Raw genomic sequence first — 18,711 nt, forward strand, 5'->3', positions numbered from 1 at the left:
TTTCGATACATGCGTAATCTGTTGAATCGCTTAAGCCGCTGAAATCCGAGTCTGAATCCGAGCTAATGTCGCTATAGCTTGCTGTTCTATGCGCCATGTTTGTTTGTGTTGGCATCACTATGTGACGTCACAGGAAAATGGACGGGTGTTTATAACGATGGTTAAAATCAGGCACTTTGAAGCTTTTTTTTAGGGATATTGCATGATGGGTAAAATTTTGAAAAAAACTTCGGAAAATAAAATAAGCCACTGGGAACTGATTTTTAATGGTTTTAACCCTTCTGAAATTGTGATAATGTTCCCCTTTAATACTTCTTTGTTTTTTTTGTTTTTTAGAACAAACCTTAAAAATGTTATTGAATTATTAAAAGCATGTTAAAGGCCATCATATAATGGTGATATTTATAACATAGCAACAATATTATTAACTACAGGTCTCATCTTTACACATACTTCCTTGCTCATCATGACTTATTATTATGATTATTACATGTTCTTTCCAGTGGCCATGGTGTCAGTCGGGGCAGGTCATATGTCAGGCCTGGGCTCGTGCCAGCCCATTCTTTGTGGACGCTCCGACTGGCTGTCAGCCGCGTCAGTATAAAGGCAGGCCATTGTTGAAGGGGCCCATTGTTTCTTTCAGCACGCAGGCAAACACCACAGGTAAGACAACTGCGTGAAACTGTTACATCTCATTGTCTTTGGAATCATGTGTGCAGTCTTTTGTTCAATTGTAGAGTCATTTAAAGGAATGTTTCAACAATAGCTGGTACTTGAAATGGTTTTCTTTGATTTACACTTGCTTTTCATGCCGTTGTTTACTCACAAAAAGTCAATTTAATACATTAATCTGTTCATCACAATTGCCTGATGCCTGGTCTTCTTTGTTTTGGGGTTGCGGTAGCTCCAACAATGAACGCCAAGTGGGATAAGGTGAGTCCGCAGTGCTAATCCTACATGTTTGGAGAAGGGACATGCCGTCCTTGTGCATGTAACCCTAGCAGAAGATCTGGCAGAGCTTATCTGCTTCTTTTCCTATCAGCATCCATGAAAGCTTCATGTGCTAAGAATACGACTTTATCTTTTCACATTCTGGAAGTGCTTCAAGTGACAGTTGTGCTTGTATGTTTCATACCGTATATGACATGGAAGCGTTGGGGAGCAACAAGGGTATGGAAAAGTGCCAGGAAGTGCACTTTTTTTGGACATTTTCTCTATCATTCACTGAGACAAGCACACATGTGTTTTTTTTTTTATGCATTCTGGAATAGAATGATCTTCATCGTCATTGCACAAGTACAACAACATTTTGTTTTCAGCACAACCTTGTTCAAGATTTGACAGGGTTACAGAACAGAAATGCTGATGGGTTGCCACTCACGATGAAAAAGGTAGACGCCTGGGCAGGATGAGTAAAAAAAAAAGTCGTTCTCAGACTGGGCTCCTATTGAGGGGGTCCAGTCTGGAGTGAGAAAAAAAAACTTGATAGCAAAACACATATACAGTACATGTTACGACATACAGCTCGAGACTTGCAACGAGGGGTGAGGGGCCTGAAGCTGCCAGCCACTAGGGCGCTGCTCCGTGTTCCAACATACCACGTAGGGTGAGGCGAAGTCGTGGGGTGGGGGGTGGGGTGTGTGTGTGTGCGTGTGTGTGCATATGCCCATTGTCCAGAGTGTAGGTGAAGTTGTGTCTGTAGGCCTGGAGTCTCTCTTTGCAGGGGTTAAAGGGGAACATTATCACAATTTCAGAATGGTTAAAACTATTTAAAATCAGTTCCCAGTGGCTTATTTTATTTACTTAAGTTTTTTTCAAAATTTTACCCATCACACAATATCCCTAAAAAAAAGCTTCAAAGTGCCTGATTTTAACCATCGTTATATACACCCGTCCATTTTCCTGTGACGTCACACAGTGATGCCAACACAAACAAACATGGCGGATAGAACAGCAAGATATAGCGACATTAGCTCGGATTCAGACTCGGATTTCAGCGGCTTAAGCGATTCAACAGATTACGCATGTATTGAAACGGATGGTTGTAGTGTGGAGGCAGGTAGCGGAAACGAAATTGAAGAAGAAACTGAAGCTATTGAGCCATATCGGTTTGAACCGTATGCAAGCGAAACCGACGAAAACGACACGACAGCCAGCGACACGGGAGAAAGCGAGGACGAATTCGGCGATCGCCTTCCAACCAACGATTGGTATGTGTTTGTTTGACATTAAAGGAAACTAACAACTATGAACTAGGTTTACAGCATATGAAATACATTTGGCAACAACATGCACTTTGAGAGTGCCGACAGCCCAGTTTTCTTCAATTAATATATTCTGTAGACATACCCTCATGTCAGCAGGCCAGGGAAGCTAGGGTCGATATTCTTCTCTTGACGGTGTGAGCCAAGACATCCAGGGGGTTTAGCTCGCTCGTCTGCGGGAACAAACTGCCGCCATTGCTTGCCGTGCTACCGAGGTCCTTTGTCCCTGAATTGCTCACACACTCTGGCAGATTCAATGGGGGTCTGGCGGCAGATTTCTTTGACTTTATTGTTGGAAATGCATCTGCTTTGAGTGTCGCAGGATATCCACACATTCTTGCCATCTCTGTCGTAGCATAGCTTTCGTCGGTAAATGTGCGGAACAAACGTCCAATTTCTTGCCACTTTTGCATCTTTGGGCCACTGGTGCAACTTGAATCCGTCCCTGTTCGTGTTGTTACACCCTCCGACAACACACCGACGAGGCATGATGTCTCCAAGGTACGGAAAACAGTCGAAAAAACGGAAAATAACAGAGCTGATTTGACTCCCCTAGAGGGGGGGGGGGGGGGGGGGGGGGGGGTTTACCCACATATGCGGTCCTCTCCAAGGTTTCTCATAGTCATTCACATCGACGTCCCACTGGGGTGAGTTTTTCCTTGCCCTTATGTGGGCTTTGTACCGAGGATGTCGTTGTGGCTTGTGCAGCCCTTTGAGACACTTGTGATTTAGGGCTATATAAATAAACATTGATTGATTGATTGATTGACTCGGTGTTTGAGAAAATGGCGGATTGCTTCCCGATGTGACGTCACGTTGTGACGTCATCGCTCCGAGAGCGAATATTAGAAAGGCGTTTAATTCGCCAAAATTCACCCATTTAGAGTTCGGAAATCGGTTAAAAAAATATATGGTCTTTTTTCTGCAACATCAAGGTATATATTGACGCTTACATAGGTCTGGTGATAATGTTACCCTTTAAGAGACTGTTCAAACTACAAGTGTTCACAAAGTACACAGAAGAACAATTATGATGAACATCTTGAACCATTTTTTTAAATTATTATTTTATAGAGACAAAGATTATTAATGTATTGAATATTTATTATTTATTTGTTCACTGTTATGTTACAGAGAACAAGGAAATAGGATCAAATTGCTATGGTATGAACAGGCGTAGGATTAAGTAAGCTCCGCTTCTTCCTACTCCTTTTCGGACATGCTGTAATGAAACAACTGGAAATATGTGATGCATTACATTGCATCGTATGCATGTTCGAAATAAAAACTGGAAATATGTGATGCATTACATTGTATCGTATGCATGTTCGAAATAAACTGAAACTGAACTGAAAACTGAAACTGACCAGGTCAGTGATATTTTATGATTTTATTTTCCCTGCAGCCGAAGTCGAAGATCACAGCTTCTCGCAAGCTCTCCTTAAAAGTAAGTCTTATTCTTTACCAACAAAGACAACTTCTTTTTAAAAAAAAACGACACTTTACTGATGGACGTCCAATCAGATGCTTCTCCTGACGAGAGCCTGCGAGGATCTGGAGCGTGAGCGTCAGGAGAGGGAGGAGGAGAAAGGACGCTATCTGGAGGAGAAGCTGCCTCCTTTGCGCATGTCTGGGCTGTCGATGAACGAGCTGCAGGTAAAAAAAAAAAAAAAGAGGGGAAAAACCCACTGAAGCGTGCCTGACTTCAATAAATATTCAATGTCTTTCAATCAGGACCTGTGCAAGCAGCTTCACTCCAAGATAGACGTGGTAGACGAGGAGAGATACAACTTTGAATCCAAAGTCAGCAAACACAACATAGACGTGAGTGTCCCTGTAGAATTCAATGTCGCGCCCTGAAGCTTCAAGTGTTGCTTTTCCTATGTCTTCTAGATCCGAGAGCTGAAGCTGAAGGTGCAGGACCTGGGGGGCAAGTTCAAAAAACCCGCCCTGAGGAAGGTGAGGGTGTCGGCCGACGAAATGATGAGGGCCCTGCTGGGCTCCAAGCACAAGGGCTCCATGGACCTCCGTGCCAATCTCAAGTCCGTGAAGAAGGAGGACGTGAAGCAGGACAAGGTATCTATTGGAATCCCTCCTGGGCTCACAAAGTGGACACTTATCGCTTTCCTTCCCATGCCAGGTGCTCACAAGCGAGGTGGGTGACTGGCGTAAGAACGTGGAGGCCATGTCGGGCATGGAAGGACGCAAGAAGATGTTTGACACAGGTGGAGCCGCACAGTGAGGGGCGGAGGGGGTCCCGGTTTGATAATTGTCAACATCATTGGTTTTATTCCACGCGCTTAAAATTGAATTAAAAACTTCCCCCCTTTTTGTTAAAGAAGAAATAAATATCTGCTTTTCCTCGTTTTTGTACTGCAGTTGACCATGTTTTTAGATTTTAGAGATATTATATAATATTAATAATATGGGTCTGTTTGTCACGAACTGCTTAGCCAGAGGAGGACCCCAAAATAAATAAGAATAATAACAAAAAGAGCACTCAAAAAATGAGTGAGGACAAAATAAATAAGGATGCACACTTAAAGGCCTACTGAAATGCGATTTTCTTATTCAAACGGGGATAGCAGGTCCATTCTATGTGTCATACTTGATCATTTCGCGATATTGCCATATTTTTGCTGAAAGGATTTAGTAGAGAACATCGACGATAAAGTTCGCAACTTTTGGTCGCTGATAAAAAAGCCTTGCCTGTACCGGAAGTAGCAGACGAGTAGCGTGACGTCACAGGTTGTGGAGCTCCTCACATCTGCACATTGTTTACAATCATGGCCACCAGCAGCGAGAGCGATTCTGACCGAGAAAGCGACGATTTCCCCATCAATTTGAGCGAGGATGAAAGATTTGTGGATGAGGAAAGTGAGAGTGAAGGACTGGAGGGCAGTGGGAGCGATTCAGATAGGGAAGATGCTGTGAGAGGCGGGTGGGACCTGATATTCAGCTGGGAATGACTAAAACAGTAAATAAACACAAGACATATACATACTCTATTAGCCACAACACAACCAGGCTTATATTTAATATGCCACAAATAAATCCCGCATAACAAACACCTCCCCCCTCCCGTCCATATAACTCGCCAATACAACTCAAACACTTGCACAACACACTCAATCCCACAGCCCAAAGTACCGTTCACCTCCCCAAAGTTCATACAGTACATATATTTCCCCAAAGTCCCCAAAGTTACGTACGTGACATGCACATAGCGGCACGCACGTACGGGCAAGCGATCAAATGTTTGGATGCCGCAGCTGCATGCGTACTCACGGTACCGCGTCTGCGCATCAAACTCAAAGTCCTCCTGGTAAGAGTCTCTGTTGTCCCAGTTCTCCACAGGCCAATGGTAAAGCTTGACTGTCATCTTCCGGGAATGTAAACAATGAAACACCGGCTGTGCATTCTACGGCGGGGGTGCGCTATCCAGCACAACACCTGCCGCAATACACCGCTTCCCACCGACAGCTTTCTTCTTTGCTGTCTCCATTGTTCATTGAACAAATTGCAAAAGATTCACCAACACAGATGTCCAGAATACTGTGGAATTTTGCGATGAAAACAGACGACTTAATAGCTGGCCACCATGCTGTCCCAAAATGTCCTCTACAATCAGTGACGTCATGCGCTGACGTCATCACACCGAGACGTTTTCAGCAGGATATTTCGCGCGAAATTTAAAATTGCACTTTAGTATTGGCATGTGTTGCAATGTTAAGATTTCATCATTGATATATAAACTATCAGACTGCGTGGTCGGTAGTAGTGGGTTTCAGTAGGCCTTTAAAGTGTGAGGAATCGAAATAGCACATTTAAAGTGTGAATAAGTAACCATGAACACAACATGGCAAGGCTGGGACTGAGCCACAGGGAACGAAAAGCGTGTGTGGAGCCAAAGCAGAGGGGACGTGCACGACTGGAAGGGTGAACCATCAGGAATCTACTGGCGCGGTGTGAAGGGACTGGAGAGCTCAAGTACTCAAGAGGAAATGAGTATCAGGTGTGCGCAGAGGTGGCCACGCCCCGTGACCCAGAAACCAGGCACTGCAACAAAAGGAAGATAGTGATGACACTGTCATCACCTATCAGCAAAAAAAACCCAAAAGGTATAGGATGATGATATATCCAGACAAGCAGTCCTGCAGCAGCTTGGACAGCCAGTTCACATCAAAAATGTCCTCTAATAAGCACGCAAGGTTAGTCTTTTCCTATATTTTATTCAAGTCCTTTACAAAAGGTAAACATGCTAGGCTATAGGGTACTAGGAGCAAGCAGCTGCACAACAGCTAAGCACTCGAGCCAGACATACATAATCATTGACCATTATTGCAGTCTAAAACAGTGTATTTGTCAATATAAACAAGTATCAAATAATTATAGTTGCATATTCTTACACATACAAAGTCTCCAAAGCAGAAGCGTATTGGGAAGTAACCAGTAACAAACATGTCCACATCATTCAACGAGCTGCATTACGAGCTTAACTTCATCAATTAATGTGGCCACTAGGTGTCACCAAAAACGATTACCACACCACTTCAACCTAAAGACAACATAAGTCAATAATAAATAGTTGAAGTTAAAGTACGAATGATGATTGTCACACACACACTAGGTGTGGTGAAATTTGTCCTCTGCATTTGACCCATCACCCTTGTTCCTGGGAGGTGAGGGGAGCAGTGGGCAGCAGCGGTCCCACGCCCGGGAATAATTTTTGGTGATTTAACCCCCAATTCCAACCCTTGATGCTGAGTGCCAAGCAGGGAGATAATGGGTCCAATTTTTATAGTCTTTGGTGTGACTCGGCCGGGGTTTGAACTCACAACCTACCGATCTCAGGGGGGACACGCTAGCCACTGAGCAGGTTAGGTCAGTGTTTTTCATACTTGCCATTGTTCTCTGACTAATTTCACTTGATTCAACCTTTTCTAACATTCACACTTCAACAAGCTCAGTCACCACATTTTTACTGTCAAAATAACAGCGGTAACGTTTGACATTTTTTGGTAATTTGGTGTAAAAACCATGGCCAATTTTACAGTAAAATTCTGCCAGTTTTTTACCGCAAAATCTACAGTTGTTTTTTTTTTTTACAGTGTACAAAATATTAAAATATCTATTAGGATTTGTACTGATATCAGATTTATATTGGTATCCACCAATACTCAGGGCTAATATTGGTATCGTATCAGAAGTGAAAAAGTTGTATGGGAACACCCCTAATTAATTATAATAATAAATAAAATAAAATAAAAAAAACACTAATTCGAACGCCTCCCTAGGGAGGTGTTTAGGGCACGTCCGACCGGTAGGAGGCCGCGGGGAAGACCCAGGACACGTTGGGAAGACTATGTCTCCCGGCTGGCCTGGGAACGCCTCGGGGTCCCACAGGAAGAGCTGGACGAAGTGGCTGGGGAGAGGGAAGTCTGGGCTTCCCTGCTTAGGCTGCTGCCCCCGCGACCCGACCTCGGATAAGCGGAAGAAGATGGATGGATGGATGGATGGACTAATTCTCAACGAATCAATCAATCAAAGTTTATTTATACAGCCCTTAATCCCCAGTGTCTCAAAGGGCTGCACAAGCCGCAACGACATCCTCGGCTCAGATCCCAATTCTAAACATTATTATTTTTTAAATATTTATTCAAGCAAGCAAAAAAATTAAAAAAAATACTTTTCCATGTCAGTGGTCCCCAACCACCGGTCCGGGGACCGGTACCTATCCGTGACGCATTTGCTACCAGGCCGCACATAAACATTATTTGATTTATAAATTAACGCATTTTCTCCGCATTTGTCCCACTAAACACACCAATAAGCTTGTTAATAGATGTATATTACAACTCCCTGGTTAGATTACATGGGACAATGCACATTAACCGATATATAAAATGTTAATGTGCCAGATTGTAGCCAAAGGCAAATTTTCCATGCTCAGTTTTTTCCGTGAAAATAATGCATACATTAAACCGGTCCTTGGTGGAAAAAAGGTTGGAAAACCCTGCTCTATGTTATTTTCGTCACCTTCGCCACTCAAACATGACAGACACCTGCAAGTGAAAAATAATTTGGTGCTCTTTCAAGGTGTGTATGAACGGCTGATGATGCGTCCTCTCATAGCTCATGTCCACGTCACAGAGGATGCGTCCCTGCGTCCGTCACCTCGCCATCTGCAGCCCGTTTGTTTGGACGCTGTTGACAAGCTGCTGTCTGCCCTTGTATGACCCCTCCTCCTCCTCGCTAAGCTCACAATGAAAGCAGCCAGGGTCTGTTTTTACCCCCCCTAGTCTGCATGCTGCTCCTATAAATAGGCGCAACCTTCACATTGAACACATGCTGCAGATGTGTGGTTCTCATGATGAAGGGGAGATGACAGCTCGGCCTCCACCGACGACGACAAGCCTCAAAATCTCTTAATCTCCTCCCAAGGTGAGAGTTGAGGCCACATAAACGCTGTGCTTGTCTTTTAAAGCCTCTAGATGGCAGCAGAGAACCCTCTTATGTCTATGAACATGGGGGCTTAACTGCAAATAAAGTACATCTGTACCAGGGGTGTCTAAGTCATTTTAGCTCAGGGGCCGCATGGAGGAAAGTCTATTCCCAAGTGGCATGATAACTTAAAAATAAAGACAACGTCAGGTTGTTTTCTTTGTTTTACTTTGGCCAAAAATAGAACAAGCACATTCTGAAAATGACCAAATCACAAATAATCCTCTTGACAACATACTTCAGATTTGTTGAAAATTCTGAGGAAATTGGTGCAGTTTCAAAAACACACTGAGCTTAGACTTTGTCTCAGTGTATCTACAAAGCCAGGATTAAACTTTGACTCACAGTCTTTCTGGGTTTGAACAAAAAACACAACATGTAAACTCTTCTAGGTATCGAATACCTCCTTTGTCATGTCCACGTATCAATCCAGAGCTAACTCAACAAACCGTGAGAAACGGAGGTAAAAACTATTCAAAAGGGTTAAGTTCACTTTTCTTGTGTTTGACAGAGACATTTTTGGGGCAACGAGGGTGCCAAATAACTATGTGTTCGAAGCAGAAGACATAATACGGCAGGTTTTAAGTTTCATGTGGGTCGACGAGGAGGAGCCACAGTCCCCCTTTACTGTGTACCTCCTGCTTGGCCCCGGTATAAGCTGTTTGCTTGCCTAACAGAATTACTAGTGGGACATCCAGTGGACACATTTAGAACGGCAGTTTCTTTCGTTCAAAAAAAAAAAAGCAGCTAATTTTTATACTTGGCAAACTCATCACGTGGGCCGGATAAAACCTGTTCGCGGGCCGGATGTTTGACACCCCTGATCAATACACAGGGCCGCAACTAGGAGTTGACAAATACTGAGGTCAAAAATTGGCTGAAAACCCAGCGTCATATGAATAATATTACCTTGAGCAACACAATTAATTTCCAGAATAACAAAAGCTTTCATTGAGGTAAAACTATCACGTGTTATATTATCTAACATTTTTGACAATTAGCATGATTGTGTTACAGTTCATTTATTTATTAATATGCTGAAGTTTAGGGTATTAAACAATTTTAACAACATTTAAACAAAAATGTAAAAACCTTATCAAAATATCAATTACGACATGGTTTTGAACTCAAGATCCTCTACTTTGTAACTCAAGTATTAACTAGATGAGGCAATTCCTGGAGGAATTGCGTGTGAATGCGCCAATGCTGAAGTTGAACTGAAATACTGGAATTGTTTTAGAATTGTTGAAGCAGAGCACACAATTCCCAAACAGGCTGAATATTTTGAAGTTGGAACGGTTTGAATCTGATGAAAAATGTGGGAGTTGTGGAACTTTGAAGAATCTCCCATTGATTTGAATTGGAATTTCCCAAAAATTTGGGAATTTTGGGAAAAGCGGGAATTTTTTTGAAAATGGTAAAAAAAAACTTGAATGGTTGGTGTTTGGTATTTTTCAAGTCGGTCGAGAAATGTTGAAGTAGGAACATGTTGAATTGAGAAATGGTATTACGGAATTCCTGGAATTTCAGGAAAACCAGGAATTTTTCCAGTTCAAAAATCAACTTTGTTTTTTGTCCTAATTAAGAGGAGTGTGTTGACGATAGAATGGTTGAAATGTGTTGAAAAATGTGGAAGGAGTAGTTGCCAGAAAAAAGGGTGGAAATAGGGCTTTGGAAAACCAGGAATCCTGGAAATTCGGGAATTTTTTTGAACTTGGAAAAAGGTACATTTCCAGGATGGTGGAAGGTGTTGAAGGTGGAATGGTTTGAATCGGTTGAAAAATGTGGAGATAGTGGAAGTCTGAAAAATGGCCAATTCATTTTGAATGGGAAAAATGTCCCGGAAAACCTGGAATTCTGGGAAATCTGGGAATTTTTTTGGAATTTGTCAAGGGAAAGCTTGTGACCTGAGGGTTCTTGATTCGAACCCCACCTTCTACCAACCTCGTCACGTCCATTGTGTCCTTGAGCAAGACACTTCACCCTTGCCAGTAGATTTTCCTGTAAAAATCTGGCAGCTCAATTGCCAGAATGTTTCCATAAATATAACAGTGGTACCGGTTTTAAATCTACAGTAATGCACTGTAAAAAACAACAAATATAGATTTTCCTAGGAAAAAAACTGCGTCAGTCACCAGAATGATGCTGTGAAAATAAAATTGGAATCGTTTTCCCATTTAGAGTTATGCACTGTAAAACAAAGTCGGTGGATTTTACAGTAAAAAAAAAATAGCAGATCAGTCGCCAGAATTTACAAATAGTACAAATAAAAGTGAAAATGTTGTTTGAATTCTTTTTTTTTTTTTTTTTTACAGTGCTATTTGTCAGCGTAGTTGTGTCGGCCATCTTAGCAGGGGGCCACATTGTGACTTATTATTGCTTATTTATCAATCGATTTCAATGTGGTATACTATATTGCCAAAGTAAAAACATGTGCTATCAATTCAGATGACATCCATCCATCCATTCATTTTCTACCGCTTGTCCTTTTCGGGGTGGCGGGGGGGTGCTGGAGCCTATCTCGGCTGCATTCGGGCGGAAGGCGGGGTACACCCTGGACAAGTCGCCACCTCATCACAGAATTCAGATGACAGTTAATTGTAAAAAAAAAAAAAAAAAAAAAATACAGATAAAAGTTTAGTTCCAGTGTCCTTGTTTCATCTGTAAGCCGTATTTTGCAACCGTATTCAACTCAGTGTGTTGACTAAGTCACGCCCGTTTTAGCTGCGTGCCTAAAACGAGCTTAAGCTACTAGTAGCAAAGTGCCAAGAGGGTATTGTATTGCTGTAGACAGCATGGAAACAAAGACAACAAGAATGTTCGGGTGAGATGTGCTCCCATTTGGAATTCATGCACCTCCCTCATCTGTAAATAAATAAATGTAAATATTAAAGGAACAGTTTACGTGAGTACAATTGTTATACAGCATAATGCTAAACTTTTGTATTTTGTTATTTAATATAAATGTTTCACACTACAAACTTATTAAATAATATAAGGCAGCGGCAACACAAAACGCTGAAAGAGCCATATTGGACCAATAAAAAAACAAATCTGTCTGAAGCCGCAAAAAATGAAAAGCTGTATATAAGTCTTATAATGAAGACAACACATTATGTAAGTGTGTATTTGAGCTATAAATTAATAGCCTACTATCAAAATGACTATGTGTTGCAGGCTGAAGCAAATCTTCATTGACAGAAATGTTGAACTGTAATGTTTATTCCATACATTTGTACAACATTAGAAACCATTAGTTATATCAGAGGCTACTCAGAAGGTGAGATAACTCCTGGAAATTACTGTCTTTTAATAGCCAAAGGTATAGCTGTGTGTGTCCAAGTTAAAGGAAACGGCAGGCTGTCTTCTGTTAATGCATTTATTACAATCTTTGGCAAGCTGTGGTCTGGAACAACATGGCACACAAACAACTATCTGAAATGCAACTAATATTACATACAGATAATGTGTCATGAGACATGCAAAACTAAATTAAATACAAAGAGGACAAAACTAAAGGATATTAACCCTTGTGTAATGTTCATATTGTTCTTACTAAGCCAGTGTTTGTGGGTCTGATGGACCCCTTGCATTTTGTGGCTTTTAATGCCTCACAATCAAACACTTTTATGTTAAAATACTGAACAGATGTTTACCTTATCCCAATAAACATCTGTTCAGTATTTTAGGGACTACCTCAAATATATGGTACCTAAAGAAGCACGACATTGAAAGAAGTTGTGAAGGAGAATGTTTACCTTATCCCAATAAACATCTGTTCAGTATTTGAACAGAAAAGTGTTTGATTGTGAGGCATTAAAAGCCACAAAATGCAACAATATGAACATTGCACGGAAAATTTCTCCGCCAGTTTCTGCATCCCACAGGGATTCTTCTTTTGTGTTTCTGCACCTGTGGTTCCCACACAAGGTTGCAACATTGTTTGTCAACACTGTCTGCTCTCATTTTCTCGCACATTTGACCCTATGATGTTCTGTGTACCTACACTCTGTCCTCTTCCTGTCTAGGTCTGCTGTGTGTGTGTGTGTGTGTGTGTGTGTGTGTGTGTGTGTGTGTGTGTGTGTGTGTGTGTGTGTGTGTGTGTGTGTGTGTGTGTGTGTGTGTGTGTGTGTGTGTGTGTGTGGTACACAGAACATCAATTTCCACACTTCTATTAGCCCCGGGTCCGGTGGACCCGGACATCTTATATTTAATAGAAATGTGTAGGGGGGTGTATGGTGTGTGGTCATTAAATATGTATTCTGATATATGTTCTTCACAGAAAATGAGCCAAAGTCAGTGACTCTTAGTTTAAAAAATGTATTAATTGTATAATTTTTCTTTTAATAAAAAATGAAAACGGGTCCCACAGACCCAAACACCACACAAGGGTTAAATGAGCTCAAATATACCTACAAACGAGGCATAATTATGCAATATATACATACAGCTAGCCTAAATAGCATGTTAGCATTGATTACCTTGCAGTCACGTACTGACCAAATATGCCTGATTAGCACTCCAACAAGTCAATAACATCAACAAAGCTCAACTTTGTGCATTCACGCACAGCACGAAATGTTTGGTGGACAAAATGAGACAAAGAAGGAGTGGAAGATTTTACATGTAAACAAACTGTTTCGTCACAGTCCACACTATGGTGAGTTCAAGAACCGCTGAAATTAGTAGGACAAAACGATGTACACCAAATACTCTCATCAGTGAAACATAAACACAAATATGTTTATATATTTGTGTTAAACAGTGGGCTTTCTAACAATTGGGAAGGTTTGTGTGATGACATATAACATACTAAAACAAAATAATTATTTTTCCCCCGTCTTTTTCCATTTTCAATCCTTTTTTAAAAACGCTCCAGGGAGCCACTAAAGAGCCGCATGCGGCTCGAAAGACGCGGGTTGTTGACCCCAGATCTAAGGTATGATTTATTAAGTTATAGTTTCACGTGAATATGTCAAAAATCAAATGCTGCAAAGCATGCTTTGATTTTCCATCAAAACAAACTATAACTTACTAACTTCAACATTTGAACTTTAAAACATGTACAGTATATCAAATGGCAAAATATGAAAATATAGCGTTATTTAGTGTAACCATTGTCATTTCCATACATTCCTTGGATTCATACACATGCGCAGATTCATGAGGCACATGAATTCCATTGAGGAGCACGTCTCACCGGAACATTCTTGTCGTGTTTCGTGTTTCTCTAACAAGAGAACACCCCGTTGGCGCTTTGCCAATATACCAGCTAAGCTCACCATAAGCCCGTTAGCTAAAAGGGGCTATCTACTTATATCGATGAGGACGTCGATCTGTCTAAAAGTTATTAAAACAGCACATTATGATTAAAAAGCCTTTGAGAATGAGAAGCAGCCGACAAAGAAAAAATGGGTTATATTTAATCTTCGACATCCACAACAAACAAACTATTTACTGCTCCAAAGGCTGGAAGGGAGAAGGGAAGGGTGGGCGTGATACTGATAACTGTTGCGGGTTTGGAAGAGTTTTGATTTGTTGGACAAACCCATTAACAGTAAAGCCTTTGAGCTGAATGTATACAATATTGGAGTTTAAGTATGCAGCTGAAATGTGCTCTGTCCCAAATAAATATCCATGGGCCAAACAGCCAAAGTCTTCTTGTCGACAATCGGTTCGGTTCAGTGAAGATGTTGCTCATTTTCAACTGTCATAAATAGTTTTGGAATGTTTGTAAAGATTTGAAGATTTTTTTGTCTTCCATTTAAAATCCATCAGTTATGAAATATGACGTCATTACTGTGATGAGGTGGCGACTTGTCCAGGGTGTATCCCGCCTTCTGCCCGATTATAGCTGAGATAGGCTCCATCACCCGGTAGAAAATGGATGGATGGATAGAGTAAAGATTATGTTGCTGTAAAAGTTCAATAACACGGTTGTTAAAATCAAATTACAAACCCCGTTTCCATATGAGTTGGGGTATTGTGTTAGATGTAAATATAAACGGAATACAATGATTTGCAAATCATTTTCAACCCATATTCAGTTGAATATGCTACAAAGACAACATATTTGATGTTCAAACTGATAAACATTTTTTTTTTTTGCAAATAATCATTAACTTTAGAATTTGATGCCAGCAACATGTGACAAAGAAGTTGGGAAAGGTGGCAATAAATACTGATAAAGTTGAGGAATGCTCATCAAACACTTATTTGGAACATCCCACAGGTGAACAGGCAAATTGGGAACAGGTGGGTGCCATGATTGGGTATAAAAGTAGATTCCATGAAATGCTCAGTCATTCACAAACAAGAATGGGGCGAGGGTCACCATTTTGTGAACAAATGTGTGAGCAAATTGTTGAACAGTTTAAGAAAAACCTTTCTCAACCAGCTATTGCAAGGAATTTAGGGATTTCACCATCTACGGTCCGTAATAACATCAAAGGGTTCAGAGAATCTGGATAAATCACTGCACGTAAGCAGCTAAGCCCGTGACCTTCGATCCCTCAGGCTGTACTGCATAAACAAGCGACATCAGTGTGTAAAGGATATCACCACATGGGCTCAGGAACACTTCAGAAACCCACTGTCAGTAACTACAGTTGGTCGTTACATCTGTAAGTGCAAGTTAAAACTCTCCTATGCAAGGCGAAAACCGTTTATCAACAACACCCAGAAACGCCGTCTGCTTTGCTGGGCCTGAGCTCAACTAAGATGGACTGATACAAAGTGGAAAAGTGATCTGTGGTCTGACGAGTCCACATTTCAAATTGTTTTTGGAAACTGTGGACGTCGTGTCCTCCGGACCAAAGAGGAAAAGAACCATCTGGATTATTATAGGCACAAAGTTGAAAAGCCAGCATCTGTGATGGTATGGGGGTGTATTAGTGCCCAAGACATGGGTAACTTACACATCTGCAAAGGCACCATTAATGCTGAAAGGTACATACAGGTTTTGGAGCAACATATGTTGCCATCCAAGCAACGTTACCATGGACGCCCCTGCTTATTTCAGCAAGACAATGCCAAGCCACGTGTTACATCAACGTGGCTTCATAGTAAAAGAGTACGGGTACTAGACTGGCCTGCCTGTAGTCCAGACCTGTCTCCCATTGAAAATGTGTGGCGCATTATGAAGCCTAAAATACCACAACGGAGACCCCCGGACTGTTGAACAACTTAAGCTGTACATCAAGCAAGAATGGGAAAGAATTCCACCTGAGAAGCTTCAAAAATGTGTCTCCTCAGTTCCCAAACATTTACTGAGTGTTGTTAAAAGGAAAGGCCATGTAATACAGTGGTGAACATGCCCTTTCCCAACTACTTTGGCACGTGTTGCAGCCATGAAATTCTAAGTTAATGATTATTTGCAAAAAAAAATAAAGTTTATGAGTTTGAACATCAAATATGTGGTCTTTGTAGTGCATTCAATTGAAAATGGGTTGAAAAGGATTTGCAAATCATTGTGTTCCGTTTATATTTACATCTAACACAATTTTCCAACTCATATGGAAACAAGGTTTGTAGGATTATACATAACACAATCTACAACCCAAAATAAAAACTGGTTCATTCCATCTGGTAGCGTTAAACCCAGCATGAAATTGACTGTTCACTCAACACAGGCGTCATAACGCCATCAGAGATGCATTCACACACAGACCCAACATTTGGGAAACAGAATGAGGTGATACAAGAAAGGTAAAAATATATAAAATCTTTGGCAGCATCAGAAAAAGTTAGGTTTAAGTTGAGTAAATAATTGTGATACGTTCAAGGACCCTTGATTCAAGTTCAAAACAAAGGCGTCACTGTTTTTTAAAGACAGGAGAGGCTTGACCCCCTTCAAGATACACAAAGAAAATAATTTCAATAATGGTGTGTTAATATGATTAATAGTAATATCCACTAGTGAATAATCCTATAAAATCAGCTAACCTTACACTATAAAGTTAAAGAGGAACTGCACTTTTCTTATTTAATTTTTATTTTGCCTATCATTCACAATCCTTCTGAGAGACAAGAACACGAACAGTTTTTGTTTTTCACTTTCTAACATAAAGATCAGCTTGTTTTTGGTGGGTAACAGTGCAGCTAATTGGAGCAATCAATTCTACCTCTAAATCACTTTAAAAATGCATTCAAACACCGTCAACAATATTTCATTCACGTTCCGTAACCTGTATAATAACCAAGCTGTAGCAACATGTTATTATAAACGCAAACACTGAGGAACCCTTTTTTCTATCGTCGGTGTGTTTCTGTATTAGCCGTAAAGGCTAGCTACAGAAAGAGGTAAGCTATAAAATTAGAGGGAACATTGTTTGATGGTATCCATAATCAGGGGCGCCAAAAAGGGGGGGTAAAGGAGACGGATTCTAGGGGCCCATGATGGAGGGGGCCCAGAGAGGCCCCTAATGATGATGAAATTATAATACAGAAAAAATAATGACACTGTGTTGGGGGCCCTGTAAAGATTCTTTTCATGGGGCCCAAAATCCCTAGCTGCGCCCCTGTCCATAATACGCCGATAGGGAGAAGTTTTTATTTACACAATGAGTCGGGTGTGTCTTGACCTCCGCGGCGAACCCCTGAAGCCGACTCACCGAACCCCTAGGGTTCGATCGAACCCAGGTTAAGAACCACTGCACTAGATGCAATGACGTCATGGCTCCCATTGGCTCCATTGTAAACTGACTTTTATTTACCAGTTAGAATGCTTTTTTTTTTTTTTAAAACGCATGTGCTCTTGTCCTTAAGTACAAAAACAAAGTGCTGTTCATATTGATAATAATAAATAAGTAACACAATCTCAATTAGGGCCACACAAAGCCTATAGCCGGCCCTGCGCACAGCCCATACGTGCCTACGTAATGACGTCAGTACTCCACAATGGCCACGCCCCCTCACTCCACCGTTGCCGACACTCCCACCCCCACCTTCCTTGCTCCAGCATCATATTAGGGCGAGGGAGGGAGAGAGAGAGAGAGAGAGAGAGAGAGAGAGAGAGAGAGAGAGAGAGAGACTACGCAAACCCAGCGGCGCGTTTGAAGCATCATCCCCGGCTTCGCCTCCTCCATCGACGGTCCGCAGGCGAGCAGAGAGCCGGGATTTCGGCGACACACATCTTCCCCTCAGTGATGGAGAGCCTGCTGGACAACCCGATGAAAGCCGTCTTGTACCTGAAGGAGCTCACCACCATCGTGCAGAACCAGCAGAGCCTCATCCAGACGCAGCGGCAGCGCATCGACGAGCTCGAGCGGAAGGTCGAAGACCTGATCGGCGAGAACAGACACCTGCGGGACCCCCAGCAGTACGTGCAGCAGCAGCAGCAGCAGCACACGCAGCCTCCACCAGCGCACGCCCACCCGCATCAGCACCACCAGAGCGGCGGCAACAAGGCTGCAGCGCACAGCGGCCAGCAGGCGCAGCAACAGCAGCATCATCATCATCATCATCACCAACAGCATCATCATCATCATCACCAGCAGCAGCAGCAGCATCAGCAACACCCGACCCCTCCTGCTCCGGCTCCGGCTCCGGCGCCGCATCACCCGCAGCAGCTCCAGCTGGTGCCCACCTCGCCACAGTCTCCCCAAGCTAGCCAAGCCAGTCCGGACCCCAGCGAGGAGGGCAAGAGGAGCCCCTGCTGCAAGTCGCTGGTCCCGCAGACCCCCACCACCTTGTGCCGCTCGGTCGGACTGGCCAGGAAAGCAGAGTGAGTACATTCTATATATGAATATCTATGACGTTATGGTGCATTATGGATGGTAATCGTTCATTCTGCACATAACACACCCTTAACGACCCAATATGTGCTGATGCTGATATCTTAGGGCAGGGGTCTCCAACCCAAAATGTTGAAAGAGCCATATTGGTCCAAATATACAGAAAGCGAATCTGTCTGAAAAGCCGTATATAAGTGTTATAATGAAGG

The 18,711-nt window shown here is 42.1% G+C and overlaps 2 protein-coding genes across 6 annotated transcripts in view; both read left to right on the forward strand.

Moving 5' to 3' along the window:
• Positions 1–587: 587 nt before the first annotated feature.
• On the forward strand, positions 588–4,638 carry tnni1d (troponin I, skeletal, slow d). The gene is made up of 7 exons (XM_061958898.1): positions 588–663; positions 905–933; positions 3,670–3,711; positions 3,789–3,920; positions 3,999–4,088; positions 4,158–4,340; positions 4,405–4,638. Exons 2-7 carry the CDS (start codon positions 913–915, stop codon positions 4,504–4,506), a joined length of 570 nt encoding a protein of 189 aa, XP_061814882.1. The 5' UTR covers positions 588–663; positions 905–912; the 3' UTR covers positions 4,507–4,638.
• A 13,193-nt stretch (positions 4,639–17,831) lies between these two features.
• Positions 17,832–18,711, forward strand: part of iqsec3a (IQ motif and Sec7 domain ArfGEF 3a) — a 120,406-nt gene continuing 119,526 nt past the window's right edge. For 4 of the 5 annotated variants that reach the window (XM_072913285.1, XM_061959470.2, XM_072913286.1 and 1 more), the window contains exon 1: positions 17,832–18,492. In XM_072913285.1, coding sequence (XP_072769386.1) covers positions 17,915–18,492 — 578 coding nt within the window. In that variant the 5' untranslated portion in view covers positions 17,832–17,914. The remainder of the gene's footprint in view (positions 18,493–18,711) is intronic. The other variant, XM_061959471.2, reaches the window with a different exon arrangement.

The sequence above is a fragment of the Nerophis lumbriciformis genome, linkage group LG05 (assembly GCF_033978685.3).
Source record: "Nerophis lumbriciformis linkage group LG05, RoL_Nlum_v2.1, whole genome shotgun sequence".
Lineage (NCBI taxonomy): Eukaryota > Metazoa > Chordata > Actinopteri > Syngnathiformes > Syngnathidae > Nerophis > Nerophis lumbriciformis.